General features: G+C 35.9%; 1 protein-coding gene across 5 annotated transcripts in view; it reads left to right on the top strand.

Moving 5' to 3' along the window:
* Positions 1 to 18,336, top strand: part of PHF14 (PHD finger protein 14) — a 168,541-nt gene that overhangs the window by 31,751 nt on the left and 118,454 nt on the right. For all 5 annotated transcript variants that reach the window (XM_049799246.1, XM_049799248.1, XM_049799250.1 and 2 more), the window contains exons 6-13: positions 4,244 to 4,355; positions 6,460 to 6,597; positions 8,499 to 8,645; positions 12,253 to 12,523; positions 13,093 to 13,199; positions 14,707 to 14,802; positions 16,377 to 16,480; positions 17,939 to 18,070. In XM_049799246.1, the coding sequence (XP_049655203.1) occupies positions 4,244 to 4,355; positions 6,460 to 6,597; positions 8,499 to 8,645; positions 12,253 to 12,523; positions 13,093 to 13,199; positions 14,707 to 14,802; positions 16,377 to 16,480; positions 17,939 to 18,070 (1,107 nt within the window). The remainder of the gene's footprint in view (positions 1 to 4,243; positions 4,356 to 6,459; positions 6,598 to 8,498; positions 8,646 to 12,252; positions 12,524 to 13,092; positions 13,200 to 14,706; positions 14,803 to 16,376; positions 16,481 to 17,938; positions 18,071 to 18,336) is intronic.

Below are 18,336 nucleotides of genomic sequence, written 5' to 3'. Positions count from 1 at the left end.
TCTGTGCTCGCTCTCTTTCTATCATTTATTTACAAATTTGAATTCTCAAGGGTAATAGGGCACTACAGGCTAAGGGTGGGGTCTTGTAGCAGGCAATGTCCATCATGTTTTCATTGTACTCAGTAAACTGCAACCCCATTTGGTTCTTTTCTTGAAATACTAGCAGAGTGGAATTGCTGAATAACAGAATCCTTTAACTTACCATTGCTGTCCATCCCCTTACAACCTTTTTGAAATAAATTCTCCATATGCATCGGTGCTGGAAATTACACAAACCAAACTTATCCAGTTTCTCTTCATGATCAAGTTGGAGTAATTTCTCTGTTCCTACGTGAAAGTGAATTATTAAAATAATAAGGTGCTTAGTTTCTCAGCAGAAGCCTTTTCACATTAACCTCTCAGTTTCACAAGCATAAATGTGAATTTATGAAATTTTATTTCTCAAAATGCTGTTATCAGAGAATATGAATTCTGCCCTTATTTCGGTATGGAGTTTTTCTTCTTCCCTAATCAACATCTGTCATCATTGCTCCAAGCTAAATAGATGGTAAAGTAACAAGGAAGATTATTCTTCTTTGATTACCCAATTTGTCTTAATTACAAGGTTCTAAAACATGTGCAGCTAAATAAATGAGCAGGAAAATATTTAGAACTGGTATTAAAAGCAGCTGAAATTGCTTCAGCTGTGAACTTGACTGACTTGTGTATGTTTTTTAATAAAGATTCAGGTCTGAGTTCGCATATAGGTGGTTAAAGAAATGAGGCATTTGTGTGCCAATCACACTGAAATGGCAGTTTAAATCTGTGATACTGTAATACTTGGGTGACATGTACTAAAACATTTTGAGAAGGTCAGTATGAAGCAAGCAGCCAGCTGTTGGGTTTATCATAGATAAACTTCTACAGAGTGCAGCAGCATTTAATACACCAGTGGAGCATGAAAAAACTGTGCAAATTGAATTGAGAAGCAGCTGCTTGTAGAAGATGTATATCTTTATATTGAACTTTGGAGGGTACATTTAGGAGGCTGTATTAAAACTTACTATCAAAAATCTCCAACCAGAACCTGGGATTTTTGTGAAGAATAGTAATTGTGGAGATGTGTAACTTCTGTTTATACAAATTTTTTCTGTATAACACATCTTAAATCAGTGGAAGAGTATAGAAAAGAAGCCCTACAGAATTCTGACGGTTTTTATTTACAAACAAGCACTCTCTCTATCTAGGGTTACGGGTATTCTGTGTGTGGTATTTTGCTTTTAAAAAAAAAAGTTATTTTGATTCCTTTTGAAAATGAGTACAATATGCTCATTTAAATGAGGTATTTATTTTAGTAAATGCATAATTTTTACCAAAATACACACTTATGCACACACATATGTTTTTTTGTAGAAGAATATTTCATAAAGGTATTGTAGTGATCTAGGCCAAACTATTGCTAGCTCTGGATGCAGTGTGGAAGGGCAGAGATGGTACAAGGTGTTCCATTGCTCCACTGAAGGAGTATCTTGTGCCTCCATTGCTTTTGTGGGGAGGCAGACAGAAGATGCAGTTTTCATATACTAATGAGAAGAATCTTATTTTTTGTATATAACATTATATTAAGTTAGGGAGTTGTGCTGGCATACTGAAGTGCTTATACTGTAATAAAAACAGCGATGAGCTTTACTCCTTATCTGAGCAGCAAGAAGTTTGGCAGAACACTTGAGTATCACAGCTTGTTCTCTGGCAGCTAGCTTGCTGTAATATGTACCATGTTATTTAAAGGCAAGGTTGTAACTCATCTTTAAACTTTAAATTTTCTTTGAGTCTTCCAGTAGTTACAGTGTGTGACCAAACTGTTTTGTGGATGTGGACAACCCTAGTAAAATCTGTAAAGACAAAGCAATGCAGTTTTTCCATGTAAATGTGTATTTGGGATATACATTATTCTCATTGTTTTAATTTTTTGTGTTTTAAAGGGAATTTATGACTTAGCATCTCAAACCTGAGTGATTTAACAATAGGGTAAAAACTTGTTTTCAAATACACAGGTGAAAAGAGTCTTGTCAGATATGACACTGTGGATCAGTTAGTGTTGTGGTTTATGTTAGATTAACTGAGAAATTTCTTACAGAGTGAAGTGAGTTAACGGCTTCTAAGTAGTTTCTTACTGTTACTGGGATTTTTCTGTTATCCAGTTACTATCATGGACTATTTTGAGGGAAAATGCTAAACAAACAGTCTGTCCACCAATTTCGTACATCGCAAGATCATTGTTTTCTTTTGTAAAGACTTAAACGTATATCTGTTTTTGAGCTTGCTACTGAACCTTTAATATCTTGCTTTTTTTGAATTTCTGGCTGGACATATGAGTCATATATAATTAACTTTAAACTTGATAATTCTGAATGTGATAAATTCCAGCAATGTGGGTCTAAGGACCACTGAGAAATGTGCTGATTTGGGGAAATATGGGAAATGAGGGTTACATGTAGCTCCTGACTAGTATAATCATCATCTTCAGGATTTCTCTTGTCTGTAGAGAGCCAGTTAATAGCAGGTTAATAAACATGCTGTTCAAGTGCAGCTAAACCCAGGATCTTACTGGTCTGGTCCCAGTCCCCCAGTTGATTTTTTTTTTTTTTTTTTTTTTTTTTTCCCCAGTTGATGCACAAAACAAAAGAGGAGGGGAAAGAGATAGACTAAACAGTGGTAGAAGATTGGAAAAAAAGAGCACAGCAGTGTAGATGCAGATTTAAGTAGGTAGTAACAGGTCAGTGCTGAACCCCTGGTATTGAAGGAGATTGGAAAATTGCCTTGTGTGAGTAATGAAAGAGCTAAGGGAAGAAGTGTTTCTGGCATCATCATGAGTCTTCTTGAATACAGGGAGTAGATTCTATGATTCTGTTAGAACAGAAGTTTTAATCTTCACTAGTGATATATTTACTATTAACATTAATGACTGGGAATTAACTGAATTAATCTGCTTGCTAAGGATCAAACACAGGATATTTCAGCTCAGTTATGTCCGAAGTCTCTGGTTGTATCCCATATCATCTCAGAGCTCGTAGGTTCAAAATGGTAGCTACACACCTCTGCAATTGTAAGGCTGTTTTCTTGAATATTTTAAGATAACAGAAAGTAGCAATCTTGACCTGTCTATGACAGTTTGCTCCCACCTAGTGACTTAGGAAGGGGTAGCAAATAGTGTCTGGAATTTCAATAAAACAGAAAGTTTATTTTGGAGAGGAACACTTCATTTTTTGGAGTAGTTTTTCAGTTGACTTGAGTCGTGTATGCTGTGTAGAACAGATTTTGCGTTTGTCACTAACTGATGGTTTGTGACAATGAGAGATGGATCTTTTGGAAAGCGTTCATTACGTAAGAAGAAGAAAATGTGTCTTCTGCTGCAAGGCTGTCTTTTGGTAACAGAGTTCCAGGAGTCTTTTGGTAACTGAGAGTTCCAGGAGATTATGAAGATGTCTATCAAAGGCAGACATGAGGCTGAAGCCTGTACCATTGTGTTGTATTTAATTACTAGACACTGAGGTCCAGATTCATGCTGTCTCATTTTATGCCCCTCAGGGCTGAAGATTTAGACCTATTACCCTCCAGTTTGTTTATGCCCAGTGAAGAAGAGTACAGCTAAGTAACTGTTCATCTGACTTTCAGATAGATATTTCTGTAATACAGTTCAGGTGTGTTTATAATTGAATGCAGCTCCTACCTGTGTTGCTTAAAATTAGTTAGTTGCCGTGATGCTAAGAAGTGTAACAGTGCAAAGTCTGATGGATGCTGGGTTGTAGATACTTCATAGCTATGTGCCTAGAGCTCAGTGTTGCTGTGACTACCTGTATAATTTTGTTCCTCCCCTTCCCACCCTGTGCCCCATCATGAAAGTATCTGTCTGCTTTAGCTTTATAAGTAATATCAAAATCTTCACATATGTTTCATGTTACATGAAAAGCTGTGTGGAGACCCACGTGAGAGCCATCAGTACAGAAAGGTGATGGCAGCCCAGCCCTTGATCCAGACAGGCAGAGCAACCCCAATGGCTTTGAAAAGCCTTGCTTTATGGTTCAGTGTGTGAGCTGCTGAATTCCAAATATGCATTCTCTCCCTGCTTCTCTTGTACTTTCCTTCAAACACATTTCTTCTAGTGTCTGTAACATTTACAATGCACTTTGAAATCTGCAAATGGTGAGTATAATACAGGATCAAAATGTTGATAACAATAACCTAATTTTATGTGCTGTTTTAGGTGGGTCCATATTGTTTGTGCCCTCTATGTTCCAGGAGTGGCATTTGGAGATATTGACAAACTGCGGCCAGTAACACTTACAGAAATGAATTATTCAAAGTATGGTGCCAAGGTAAGTTTAGAAGAGAGGTACTGCCAACAAGTAGCTTTATTTTATATTTTTACGTATAATAGAATAACATATGTCTTCCCAACTTTATTTTTCTTGTTTATAGCAGTTGCAGTGTGGTTCAGAGCTAAAAATGAGATTAAGTTTGTTCATGGTTGTTATACCATTGCTCTTCCCTCCCTCTTTCTGTTTTCCTTACCACTGTTCTCCCTAATTTCCATCCTTGTTTTCCTCCCTAATTTCCCTTAATTTTTACACAGGTGCTAACTAGTTTATTTTAAAGTCAGTTAGTGGCAGATTGCCAAAATGTGGATGGAGAGTGAAGAGGATTTATGGGGTGCGAAATGGAGAAATGGAAGGTTAGGTTGACTGAGAAAGTGACAGATGTACATTCAGTAAGAATTACTTTAGGCTCTATATAATTATAAGCTAGAATGCATACAAAAAGGTTGCTGCAAAGCAGTATTTAAAAAAATCTAGAAAAACATGGGGCCCTCAACTTTAACAGAAAAATGGCTTTAAAATGAAAATGGCTTTACATGTAAATATTTTCAATCCAGATCAAAAGTGATCATGCACAAACCATACAGAAAACCATTGCAATGTACAGAGGACACCACTCAGTAATGTGCCAAGTGCTGTTTCTATAGCTGATGGAGGCAGTGTGGAGAAGCTGTATCTATCAGGCTGATGTGAGGGAAGGTGGTTGTACTCCTGCTGCTCTAATGCTTCATTTGTGTGTAGTCAGTTTCATTTTCTGGAATGTCAATTTGTCAAGTTGAATACTAACTGAAAATATATAGTGCATTTTTAAAAATACACGCAATATATAAAATAAATTAAAACAGTTTGGTCTGCCTATGTACAACATACCTGTACCAGGAGCATGTTCAGCACGGGCCTGCTGAGGCATTTAGCATTGTTCAGAAATGTCTGTATAAAAAAAAGTAGGAGCAAGCTCCCAAAAACCTACAAACTGTTGTTGCAATGAATCATGCATTTTATTTTTATTTTATTAACATGAGTGGTGTATAGGAGCAGGGCTAAGAATTTGGACATATTTTCTTACTATAAGGTGAAAGTGAACTGCACAGATGAGGACTCATTACTCTTGCGGAGCCGTAAACAAACACTGTTCTCTGTATCAAGTGTGGAAGTTACAGTTTGCTTAGCTAAATTTTCCCCTACAAAAGCAGATGAATATAATATTCTTTTTCACTTTGTTTTTTTATTTGTTACGTGTTGCTGTCACACAGTTAAAGGGTGCTCTTCCAGTGTAGTGTATGGGGTGCTTTGAGATTCTTCAATCGCTGAGTTTTCTTTGCCATTCTTTTCTGTTGTTGTTTAACTTTCTGCATGGAGATATTTTCTGTAGGTGATACACAGCTTTGTTCTGTCTTCAGCGTGAGAGATTAAGAAAAGCACACCTGTATAATTTCACATCATCTTTATGCACTGGATAGCAGCACTGCTTACACAGCCCATGTTCTCATTTGCTTGTTCCTGCTTACGTGCTCATCACTGTAGTTTGCTGGCACAGCTGTTTTGTATGATTTTTGTGATGAAACACTGAGGAATTGATCTGGCTGAAAAATAAGTTTGGGGTTTTTTTCCAGGTCACATTAGGGGATATCAGTTTGCTTTGTAGCAAACGGCTGTGCCTAGAATGCGTGTAGCTGAAGCCATAGTGCAGTAATTAAGTGCATCACAACCTTCTTTACTGATATTTATGATTCTTGTGTATTTCTTTCTTTATTGTCATACATTTACTCTTCGGTTGTTGCTTACCAAAGAACATCTATGTAATTACCTGTGATTTTCAGTCATGCAGAGCACTGCTCTTTGTCCTCTGAACTTGTTGAGCAATTGAATATTTGCTGAGCAGTAATGTACTTTTCCATTGCTTGTTGAAAATGAAATCAGTAGTGGGGGTTGGGAAGGGGTGAAGTTTTAAGTAGTGTCAACTGTCAGCAGCATGCTTGGTTTCTGTACAACACAGGAGTAAACCTACCTGTTTGGTTTTTATATGTAAGATGTAATTTATCAAATATTAGGCAAAACGCACCTGAAATATTTACTGTGGCATTTTCCACACTTCTTTATAAAGGAATGCAGTTTTTGCGAAGATCCTCGTTTTGCCAGAACTGGTGTATGCATTAGTTGTGATGCTGGGATGTGCAGAGCTTATTTCCATGTGACCTGCGCTCAGAAGGAAGGCCTCCTCTCAGAAGCAGCAGCAGAAGAGGTAGTTATGGAAAGGATAGAATAAAAGAGTTGTATGGAAAGTTTGTGAAGATGGCCTGAAATTGTGCCTTTTTTGCTCATAACACTGAGCAAAGTTTCTGTATATCAGTAGCAAGTCATAGGCCAAGTAAAGGGACTGTCTAGGGACGGCTCTTTGTTCACCAAATTGTCCAACTGAGCACTTTTGAAATGGCCTGGAAAAAGGGATAGAGAAGGTTAACACAGAAGTTGGCTTAATAGACTATCAGTCAATACAGACATGAATTCTAACTCTAATTCTTGAACTTCACCTAGCTTGACATACTTACCTAGCTGTTTATGTGGTATGGTAATCTGTTTCATACCAAATAGGACTGTCTTGAGAAATTAACTACATTTCTAATGCCATTTTTCATGCGTGTTTTCCAGTATTTTCTTCAAATTGCACTACAGGTATATGACTTTCCTTGTGGTAACATTAATCTTAGGAATCAGAGTGATAAGCAAACATTTCTAACCTACTGATAACTTTTAAATATCTGTTCTTACCAGTTTTCTCCCTGTAATATGATTAAAGCAATTTAGATTTGAAGCTACTACTTCAGAATTCATTTTTATGGTATTAGTACTTTTACGTTGCCAAATTTCATCCTGATATGTATCATTTGGATTAAGCCTGTCATGTTCATAGCTGCACAATTTAACTTATTGCCTTAGGAAGTACCACAGGTAACACAGAAACAAGCAGTACTTGCACTATTGACGTTGACACCTTTATTTCTGAAAACAGTGGACCACTAAGTGATTCTTGAAGGAATCACAAAATACTTTCTTCTGTGAGATTGATAAATAGGAAGATACCAGAGTTACCTTGTTGTTGTCCCTAATAAATTATATGTAATGTTGATTCTTCAAACACTCTATGTGAATTTCTTCTAGACATACGCATTTACCTGCCTTTCCACCTTAAAATATTGTTACGTGTTTTCTGTAACCAAAATATTTTTAATCAAGGCATCACACAATCTAATTTTAGGCTGCTGCTAATTTCTTGAAGTTCTCACACACTCTGAAAATCTAAGTCAAAGTAAAATACGTTTGTAAGGAAAGCCTGCGTAGATTTTATTGGTCTGTGTTTTATAGGTGGAGTGAAGGAAAATTTGATAGACAAATTATTTATTAATATTTTTATTAATTTATGAAGGAAGACTGCTTTAAGTTTTTCTCGTTAGTCTGTAGATTTATGATGACGTTTCTATGCTTCTGAAAATATACTGGCAATGAAATATACTTCTCAAACCGTATCTCCTCATGGCTCAGATATTTGTAGTCTGCTTCCAAGGTTTGCAAGTGCTAGAATTTGCTGTAAACTTACAGCCATGATAATGTGCAGATCTGATGGAATGAAAAATGAAAAAATGGAAAAAAAAAATAATCTGAGAGATCATAAATCACGTGGGAGTATAGCCACCAAAACCATTTGGAAAATTGTTTGAGAATGCCAAATATATTGCCCTCAGTATTGTTCAGAGTTGTTAATCCCTTGTAGGATATAATGCAAAAGACACAGTGAAACAACACAAAGTTAACAATACCTGTTGTATGTTAAAGGGATTTGTACTTAGAAATTTATTCTGCTGTTTTTTCTGGAAATGAGAAAATAGTACAGAGATTGAACAGCAGAGAGTTAAGTAGTTAGTGCATTTAAAAATGTTTAGGGTCATGCAATGAAAACAATGGAAAAACACTTCAACACATCAACATGACAAAATTGATTTAGAAACATACATATTAGTCGTTTTTAAAAACATATCTATTTGAACATGTGAACTGATAGCCAGAATGTTTGTGCTGTTCAGAGCCTTTTGGCCTTCTATGTCTTACTTTGTTTTTCTTCCTTCCCCTTTGTTTTCTCTGAAACAGGATATAGCTGACCCTTTTTTTGCTTATTGTAAACAGCATGCGGACAGGTTAGACAGAAAATGGAAGCGCAAGAACTACTTGGCATTACAATCTTACTGTAAAATGTCCTTGCAGGAAAGAGAAAAACAGCTCTCGCCAGAAGCTCAGGTATTGTATTCATGACACAAATGTGTCTGTATTAATCATCCGTGTTAAACAGGAAAGAAATTAAGAGGATGGGAAATTGTTATTGTAGTAGGAAATGAAATGTGAAATATATTGATAGTGCATAGTCATTTAACAAAGCAGTGAATTATTTGTAGGTTTTGGTCTCTAAGAACAATTCTCAATGAACTAATTATCAAATAGGGATATCTGTGCTTGTCTGAATTGAAAAATCTTACTTTGTTTGGTTTTGTGGCAAAAAGTTGTTATTTACATTTTGATTGTAATTCATAGATTTTGTTTAACATTTTCTTCAAGATTCTTAACAAAAAAAGACAGCTAGACAAGAAATTAGGCATGTCTCTACATCCGAGTTCAGTAAAAATCCACTTTTTTCCCTTAGTAATATCTTGAACTTGGCAGAAAAGTTCAGCTTGCCTAAAGTATTTTCTTGTTACACCCCTTTTCATTTTTTGTAGGCCCAAGTAGGATCCTATGTGCTGGGTTTTTTCATAGTGAAGATTTCCTAGAAAAAAAAAATGTAGGTAAAGAGACTGAGTGTGTGCTGCTGAGTGAGAGTTGTCTGAAAAATTTAGGAAACGTCTGCATCTCTATCTAGTGGCAGGTCCATGTAAAAATGTTACTGCATAAGCCTAACTGATAAATGTCCTGTTGATGTAAAGCTTTCAAGCCTTCTGATGGAATCTGTGTAGTTTGGTATGTTTTAACATGTGTACTTTATTTTTTTTCTGATTCTGAGGAATTTATGGCGTACTTTGCTTTCACTACTGAGGCTAAACTGCATTCTGTGGAACAATCATACCTGTGTAGAAAAGCAGCTTGTTATCTGAATGAATCCTGCCTAATTTGTTGTAGAAAGTAGCAGATGCTGTAAATAGTGGAAGGTAGTTATGGGAGAGAAATAATGTCTTTTTTTTTTTTGTGAAGGGAGGACTGTAGTGTAATGATCAGAAAATAAATCTTCGTATCATCAGACTTTTTATTTAAAAAAATCATACCTTTCTTGTTCTTCAAAGATCTTTAAATAGAAGAGAATATTAATTTCAAATAAGCTGTGCAGTTGAGAATGAATATGAGCGAACTCTGTTGTAGAAGAATTTTGAATAAAGTATTTCTCTGGGGTATTGAGCTTCATGTAGCTTGATTTAACTGGTTACATAATTCTTGCTGAATACACTCAGCTCTCAATTATGTGAAATGCACCTATGTGGTGGAGAAATCACAACAATATGAATACTACGCAACATAATGGTAAGTGCTGGTTTTGCAAAATCAGTTTTCGTCCAACAGGGCTTATTAGCTCTGTTTTCAGGCATTTGTTATGAAGAGCTGATAATGCTGATAAATTCCCAGCATATCCCTCTCTTCGTCCTCTTTTCCCCGAACCACAACCCTGCAGATGTTTTAATCTAAATTGTTTGGATTAAATGTTTGGAAACTGAAACAATGAATGCTGAAAACTGCAGGTGGAGTTACTTGACATGGTGTCATAGGCACCTTGGTACAAATTTGATAATTTGCATACATTTTGTAAAACCACTTGATTTCACTATTGATGGCTCTGGTGTTGTATGAGTTTGCATTAGTATTGTGTGTGCCTGAGTTTACATGGATGGAAACAGATTGGATGCTTGAAAAATACATTTCCATGTCCAGTTGTATGTATTGGGATTTTATGAAGTAATTGTTTGTCTTTGAGTGGTTTCTGTGCCTTTTTAAAAATGCAGAACTGTAAGGGTGCTTAATACATACTAGAAATGTCTGACTGGGGAGTTCACACAAAGTATGTATAAATTCACCCCTTACCTTACCATATGTTGTCTGCATGAGGAAGTTAAAATTCCACCAGTAAATTCAGCCATCCTTGTTAAATTAGGATTTTGTCTGAGTAATGAGAATCTTGAGACAGCTTAGTCTGGGAAAAAAGATTAAGTAGTAAATATATAGAGAGAGTGTATATATGTATGTACATACAAAAGCTCACTTCCAAGGGATTTCGTAGGCTTAAGTAAGGTTTGCAGACATTGAGCTAACGTAAATAAGTATGCAGTTGTACAAATAGTTTATCTGGTATTGTAAAAGTGGATTTTTGAGGCATACTTTTGAAGGGGGAAAATGGATATTTGGTGCTTTGTAGCCCAGGCGGGAATAACTGAGCCAATGATCTGGCAAGTCATGTGGCCCACGAAAGCAAATCTCTCTAAAGAATGTAATATACAAAGCTGTCTACAACTGTTATTGATTGTTGGAAGATGTTCTACATTGCAGTAGTTCTTTTGATAGCAATAAAGTAAATGTACATTCCTTGAGTAATGCGTATACTTGAAAATTGCTTAAATCCAAGTAACTTGAGTTCAGGATTCCATTTAGACATTAGCCATTTTAATCTGTCATCTATTTCTGGAATAAGGCTCTGGGTATACAGTTGTATGACATCTTAAATGATCCCAAGGGTTTCAGAACTGAGCATGTAATCAGTAAAGAAGTGTCTTAGCTGAGGAAGCTATAAACCGTCCTTGGTCCTTCTGGTGGAGAATAAAACGAGGCGGTGGCTGTAGGTGGATCTGTTCCTTGCTGCTGTGGGTCCAAGAAAAAAGCCCTTGGGGTCAGAGCTGGCCTGCAAGCCACATTTGCCATGTTTCTTGGTCATTGATGTTCAAGACCTAGTCAGGTAACATGTGTTAAACTGTCTGTAATATTACCTTTAACAATTCTATTTATAATCAGAGATGTTCCTTAACCATAGCATGCTTTTTGGCTTTTGTCTCAGAAGTATCATACCATATGGTGGGGCAGTTGGATTAGTTTAGTTTCTTTTTTCTGCAGGCAAGTAAACAACTTCTAACTGATAGTCAGCTGGAGTTTTGCCTCTGAAGGTTTGTATGTTGATGTCATTTTCTGCCAGAATTGCCACTGCATAGTGTTCCCGCAAGACAGTGTTTTCCAACTGTCAGTAACAACTTGATCTTCTGGGGTAGATCTCCCAGATGGTCACAAATACACAGATGTCATCAGCAATATATATTGTGAGCTTCTCTTGCCTACTTCACTTCTGTTTGATTTGTGGGTTTGGCACATTATAATCAGCTAGTTTAAAATTTATAAAGAGATATGGCATTGAGGAAGGAGTTCCTACAAAAGGATGTCAAAATACAGCAAAAATACTCTTCATCAACTTTTATTGCTCACAGACCTATCAATTTAAAGTGTATTTAAATGTATTTTTGATAGGTCAGCCAAGGCTTTTCACAGTCCCATCAAATTATCATTATTAGATGGGATTGTCTGAAAGCCAGCAATCATTTGTGTTACTTTTGTTGGTGGGGAAGTCTCATCAAGAAACCTGTGCATAGCTCCAAAACCTAGTGAAAGGATAATGTTATCTGTGTATACGTTTTGAAGTAAAACCAAATGCCTGTATCAGTGGCTGTTTCTTAAGTTGCAGAGTTCCAGAATGAAAATGGCATTGATTAGACCATGTGGCTTTCAAAATGAAAATAAAATGCCCATGTGTTCCAAAAAGATACAACTCAAAATCAATTTTTAATTGTTCTCTTATGTTTTTAATCTATGGAATTCTTTATTGCAGGCTCGAATCAATGCCAGGCTACAACAGTATCGTGCCAAGGCGGAGCTGGCCCGCACCACTAGGCCTCAGGCCTGGGTTCCCAGAGAGAAGCTACCACGACCACTTACTAGCAGTGCTTCAGCCATACGTAAGCTTATGCGCAAAGCCGAATTAATGGGAATTAGTACAGACATTTTTCCAGTGGATACTTCAGATACTAGTTCCAGTGTTGATGGAAGAAGAAAACATAAACAACCAGCTCTCACTGCTGATTTTGTGAATTATTACCTTGGTAAGGATGAAAATTACATATTTTTCTTAATGTAAAATTATCACTTTGCTAACTCATTGGCTTTTTTATTTTACTTGTATTTCATTGTTATTAATAGATAAATATGAATTATGACTTCATTTTAGGTCAGGTATATTATTGCTTGGTATCTTTATTTACACTGAAAGTTATTTTTTAAAAAAGACATTTCAGAAAAGAAGAAAATCTTTCAAATATAAACAGGAGGCTAAACTGTCTTCGCTAAGAAGGGAGTAGAAGCCTAGGTACCTTTTGGTATCATTTTTTTTCTTGACATTTTCCTCCATTTCTATGCGTAATAGCATGACTTTGGGACTATTTGCTAGATGGCTGATCAAAGCTCACCATTTAAATAACTATATTATTTATGCAGCAAAATGTAAATGTTATGACTGTTCATTCTACTCGGTCTGTGTAATAAACCTATAGGCTATAGTTTTGTGTTTTCGCATTGTTATGGTTTTATGCTTTCCATTGTTTCACTTTTTTCAGTGCATAAAACTTGAAAATATATCCAAGGATAGGAAATAAACCAATTTTCTTTTAAATAGAGAGAAATATGCGGATGATTCAAATCCAGGAGAATATGGCTGAACAGAAGAATATCAAGGATAAACTAGAAAATGAGCAAGAAAAGCTTCATGTGGAGTATAATAAGGTGAAGAAAAAGGGATAATAAACTGTTGTACTGTTTTAGTACTGCTACTGTTAACTTTAATAGCATTCTGCTTTCCAAGCAAAACGACTTAGAAAGAAAGATACATACTATTCTTTCTTTAAAAGTAATATCTAAAAATATATTCCTTATTGTAAAAATATTCTGTGGTCCATCCTCCTAGTACAAGTAGAACCAACTTTTAAAATGTCCTGTGATGGCTGGGCAGGAGTTCTTTAACTGACCCCACTTATTGCTCCAGTAACAAATTGGACATGGACAGACAGGTCCCTCTCATGAGTGAACTGTGTCTTAAGGTCCTTTTTTTGCGTTCTTTGTATGCATTTCATTTGGGACCTTGAGACAACAGACAATTCTCTCTTTCAGTGTTTTGTTTTTGTTTTGTTTTGCTTCTGTGTTGTTCTAGGTTCTTTTTGAACCTGCCTGGTTCTCTGCTTGGAACTCTATCTGATACTTGGGAAGCCAGGATTGTCACAGTGTTATTTATTTATTTATTTATGTCAACTCCAACTCTAGTTGTGTTCTTCACAGGTTTAATGACTTAGCTAATTTTTCAGGCTGAAATAATCAATATTCCCACTGTGTCCTCTGCATGTTTTGTTTGAGTACAGGAAATTTGGGGCCTGTAAATGATGGCATTGCTCCACCAAAATGTTGCTAATGTAATTTTTTATTAACTCATCATCACGGTTAAAAAAGCATTTTGTGTTTTATTGCATTTTTACAAAATAATTCTTTCTTTATTTTAATTTTTAAATATTTTTACATGGAACATAGAAGTACTGCATCTTTTGTGACAGATGATATGCTGAGATTCTTGCTGAATTCAGCAACCTATCAAGTGATGGTTATTGATAACAAAAAATAGTGTTGCTATTAAGTCTTAGACTGTTGGGTGTGTGTTTTAAATGAGAACATATGGAAATGAAGCAACAGGTCCTTGTGAACTGCCCAAAGATGGTAAAGAGGAAGGAGATTGTATGTGGGGCTTTTAACCAAGGTAATAGGTTGTGTATGCTGCGTGGTAGCTAACAGTTACTTCCAGAAGAAAAAAAACCTTTTTTTCTGCTTGCATCATTTAATAAATTATATCTCTTTTTATGAGAGTGAGTGTTCTTTAGTATGGCAATACAGAGCTTTAATTTATTTATATGCTTGCTTGTTACAATCTTGCTGCTTAAGTAGTATGGACAACACCTAAAGATGTTGCTGTATTTTAGTTTGCTTTCTAATTGACTTTATGAAACCTTATTTTCATGCTGAAACGTTTAAGATCTTCTTTACAAAACGAGTGGCTGCCTAGGTTTTCATCTTAGTTCTGTTAAATTGCTGAATGATTGCACTGGTCTCAGCTATATTGACATGCGTTCTTTTTTTTAATTCTACAATAAACTAATGCACTCTTGATAGGTAAGAGGTTGAATAAATTTTATTAAATAACTCTTAATGGATTTTCATTCTTGTTGATTCTTTTTCTTTAACTTTTCAGCTGTGTGAGTCCTTGGAAGAGCTACAAAATATGAATGGAAAACTGCGAAATGAAGGGCAAGGCATTTGGGCTCTGCTGGGTAGAATCATTGGGCAGGTTAGTTGTATTTTTTCTCCCCCCTCTTTTATAGATCATAGGCAGACCTGGTTTTCCAAGAATAGGCCTTTTTGTTTCTGTCTGCCACTTCTATGGCTGAATAAGTTAATTTGATCAGACCCAGGCTTTACTCCAGGGATAACGTTTCCCGATTGAAATACCTAGACTTTTGCAAACCACCTACTGGGAACCTGTACCTTAATTTTGTTGTTGTAATAGCGAACTTGTTTGCAAAATTCTTTCATTTGGTATAACTGATTGACCTGTCATTTGTGACGAAGCTTAACGTGAAGCATGAGTTAATTCTACCATTTTTGTCTCTACGTTGTCTTTGGTTACTGCAGGCTTCAAATGATATGGTAACTCTTATGGCTTTTATAAGGTATAAATCTTTAAAACTGCATCATGTATGTGATGGTTTTTAACTGGACGGAGCAGAATATTTTGGTCACATGAATATAAATATCTAGGAGAAGAGAAGATTTGGATTACTTCCTGTTGCCAGCAGTTATCTTTGTTCTCATTGATACAGGGAAAAGAGAGAAGTGTAGATTCTTGCAGTGTTTTGATATATGTTTTATGTCAAAGGTATTAAATGGCGATGGGCATTTTAGATATTGGAGATAGATGGAAATGATTTCCAATTATGATTTTAAGGAAGATTGAAGAAACTTTTCATTGTGAAAATGCAGACATACAATTAGGTCACAATTTTGTCATGCCCTTTGGTACTGCTGAGTTTGTGCTGCTGTTCAGAAAATGAAGCTTGCCCTTTCTTTATGCAGTAGTAGTTCTTAAGGTATGCTAGCTTTTTCTAGTTCTATTTGTCTGCCAATCTTTTCTACTTATGAAGAAGGTTTCTCATATAACATATCTCTTGAATCAAGATTATTTTTTACCCTCCTTTTTAAGATGGCTTTGAGTAAATATTCACAAATACATTTCCTGGTGCAAATGTTAATAAATTAAAAAAAAAAAAGAAAGAAGAAAGGTTGAGTAGAATTCATTTGCACAGCTTGCATGACATTTTTTTTCCAGTTGGTTGAACAGATGCAGACCCATGGGGCTGCTGAGAAATGACTTTGATAGATGGTTGCTGTCCGAGAAGCTAGCATACTGCAGATTAGTAGAAACCCGAAGAGAATCTTGTCTGCTTTGTGGAGGGCTTGGTCCAATAAGATAATTTTTCTAATTAACCTATCGAGCACCAATGTAGCAGGGATGTTGGGGAAGGTAAACTGCCTCAGTATTCTTGCGTATTCGTGAATTTGCTTTTGATTGTTTCAGCTGCCTAGACAAATGCATCCTTGTCCATCCCTCTATTTGAAGCTTGGAGAAAAAATTTAAAAGCTAGTATTTCAATATGGTTTTTATTTATTGAATTGAAAAAATTAGTATATTACTACTTTATATTATGAAATCATACTGGGATAAACATCTGTAGTGGCTGTTGTCTGTAAAATAGCTAGGTAAGCAATTTCCCACTCATAAGTTGAGTCTTGTTCTTCATGCATTGAGATTGGAGTGGTAAAGTCTCAAAACTCACGTGTACTGCATTTGTTCAAATCCAATAGAAACTGAACATACCAGCAATTCTACGTGCTCCTAAGGAAAGGAAACCAAGTAAAAAGGAAGGAGGAACACAAAAGACATCTGCACTTCCGGCTGTACTTTATAGGCAAGTAATGAAGTCTTGACAGAATAGATACAATATCTAGTAAGTTAGAGTTTTGCAAAAGGGCTTAAGATAAAATTGTTAATCAAAACCAAAGCAAACAAAATGCTTCAGAGTTGTCTGTACGTTTTACTTACTTCTGAAGGCTAAGTTGAATAGTAGTTAATTCTTCACCCTAGCGCACATCAGTAAGGTTTTGGGGTTTTTTTGCTAATTTGGCAGCAGTGCTTTAAGGACAAAGGCAACTCTTTACAGCTGAAGTAGAAGGGTCCTTTGTCTCTGTGATGTGAAAATTTTTAACTGGTCATCTTGTCTTTTGAATGGAGTCGTCATTGTTGATGATTTTGTGAACAGTTCTGCTGCTGTTTAGTCCCAGTGGCTGGGTGCATAAAACACTTGTTATACAAGAATTTTTACTTTTTGCTCATGGGTTGTCAAATGCTTTGGGATATCTTGTGTTTTAAATTTCCCTACTTCTGTTTTCTGGGAAATTCATAGAAATAGAATGTATTCACTTACTCTGCCGTTGTTCCACCTTTTCCCCTCTTCTGTAAGTTGTGAAGCTACTGACTGGGTTTTAACTAAGCCTAACAGTAGAACATACACTAGGATCCCAGAGCATGACTGTGCAAAATACACATATCGTCTTAGATCATCTTCTCTTGCCACCAGCTGAGAAGCAGCACAGTCTGTCACTTACCTAGAGAGCAGCAGCCAGGCCTTAGCCACAGCAAGTGGGTAGCATCTTGCCCAGCTAGCAGGCTAAATGAGGAAGATGGGTCACGTAATCAAAAGTTAATTCTAGCGCTGTGAGAAGTGGAAATCTTGAGAACATGGTAGTAGGCTGAGGATTTGGCAATTTAGACATATACACAAACAAATAATATGCGTCATGCTTTGCTAGTTCTTTTTCATTCAAATCCAGTCATTTAGTCCCTCCTATTATCTAACGGAATCAATGAGTGCCTCATCTTTTTGAAATAACTAAAATTTCAATTCCAGTAAAATAATAATAATAATAATAAAAAGGAAATGTAATTTCTTATGAGTTGATACATTGCCCAACATAATAGCAGCACTGACCTATTTCAGGAGGCTTGCATTATTAAAATAAGCATATGATTGTTAAGACTGATAATAGCAGTATAATTTTCTATTTAAGTGTTTGGATGGCACAGGTAGTATTTCTTCCATTTGCCAGTGGTACATTTTGTTGAAGTATAAAGTAATTACTGCTTAGAAGTCCTCAAAAATATAGATTGAAAGCCATTTTGTTGTTAACTGTATTAGGTGCCTTTTATGCTTTACTGTATATAGGCAGAAGCTCCTTAAAAAACACTTAAATGAAGCATTCAAATTGAAGTTGCCACGTGTTTGTATTGAAACTGGGGAATGTGCTGGGATGTATAGTTTATGATTTCAAATGTAATTACAATGCTTTTCTGCTACCTATATTAAAAGTTGTGGAATTTGCAAGAAGAACCATGATCAACATCTACTGCTACTGTGTGATACTTGTAAACTCCATTATCATCTTGGTTGCCTGGATCCACCTCTTACAAGGATGCCAAGGAAGACCAAGAACAGTTATTGGTAAGAATGCCTTTGATGTGTTGTCTTGTGCTATCTCTGTACTTAACTAGGACATAAACGTGAGTAGACTTGCAAATTCTAACTGTTTTGGACATTGCTGTAATGCAGTCTGAACTGAGTTATTTTACTTTCAGGTTATTAGCAATGATATTTCAAGATAAAAAAATTGTAAAGATTTTCTTATTATTAGCCACTGTGTAGAAATAGATTATAGCTTTAATTTTCTTAGCTTTGGGGTTCATTTGTGTTTATTAATGCTGCTATGT

The sequence above is a fragment of the Accipiter gentilis genome, chromosome 4, assembly GCF_929443795.1.
Source record: "Accipiter gentilis chromosome 4, bAccGen1.1, whole genome shotgun sequence".
Classification (NCBI taxonomy): Eukaryota; Metazoa; Chordata; class Aves; order Accipitriformes; family Accipitridae; genus Astur; species Astur gentilis.
This window is presented reverse-complemented; position numbering and strand designations above follow the sequence as displayed.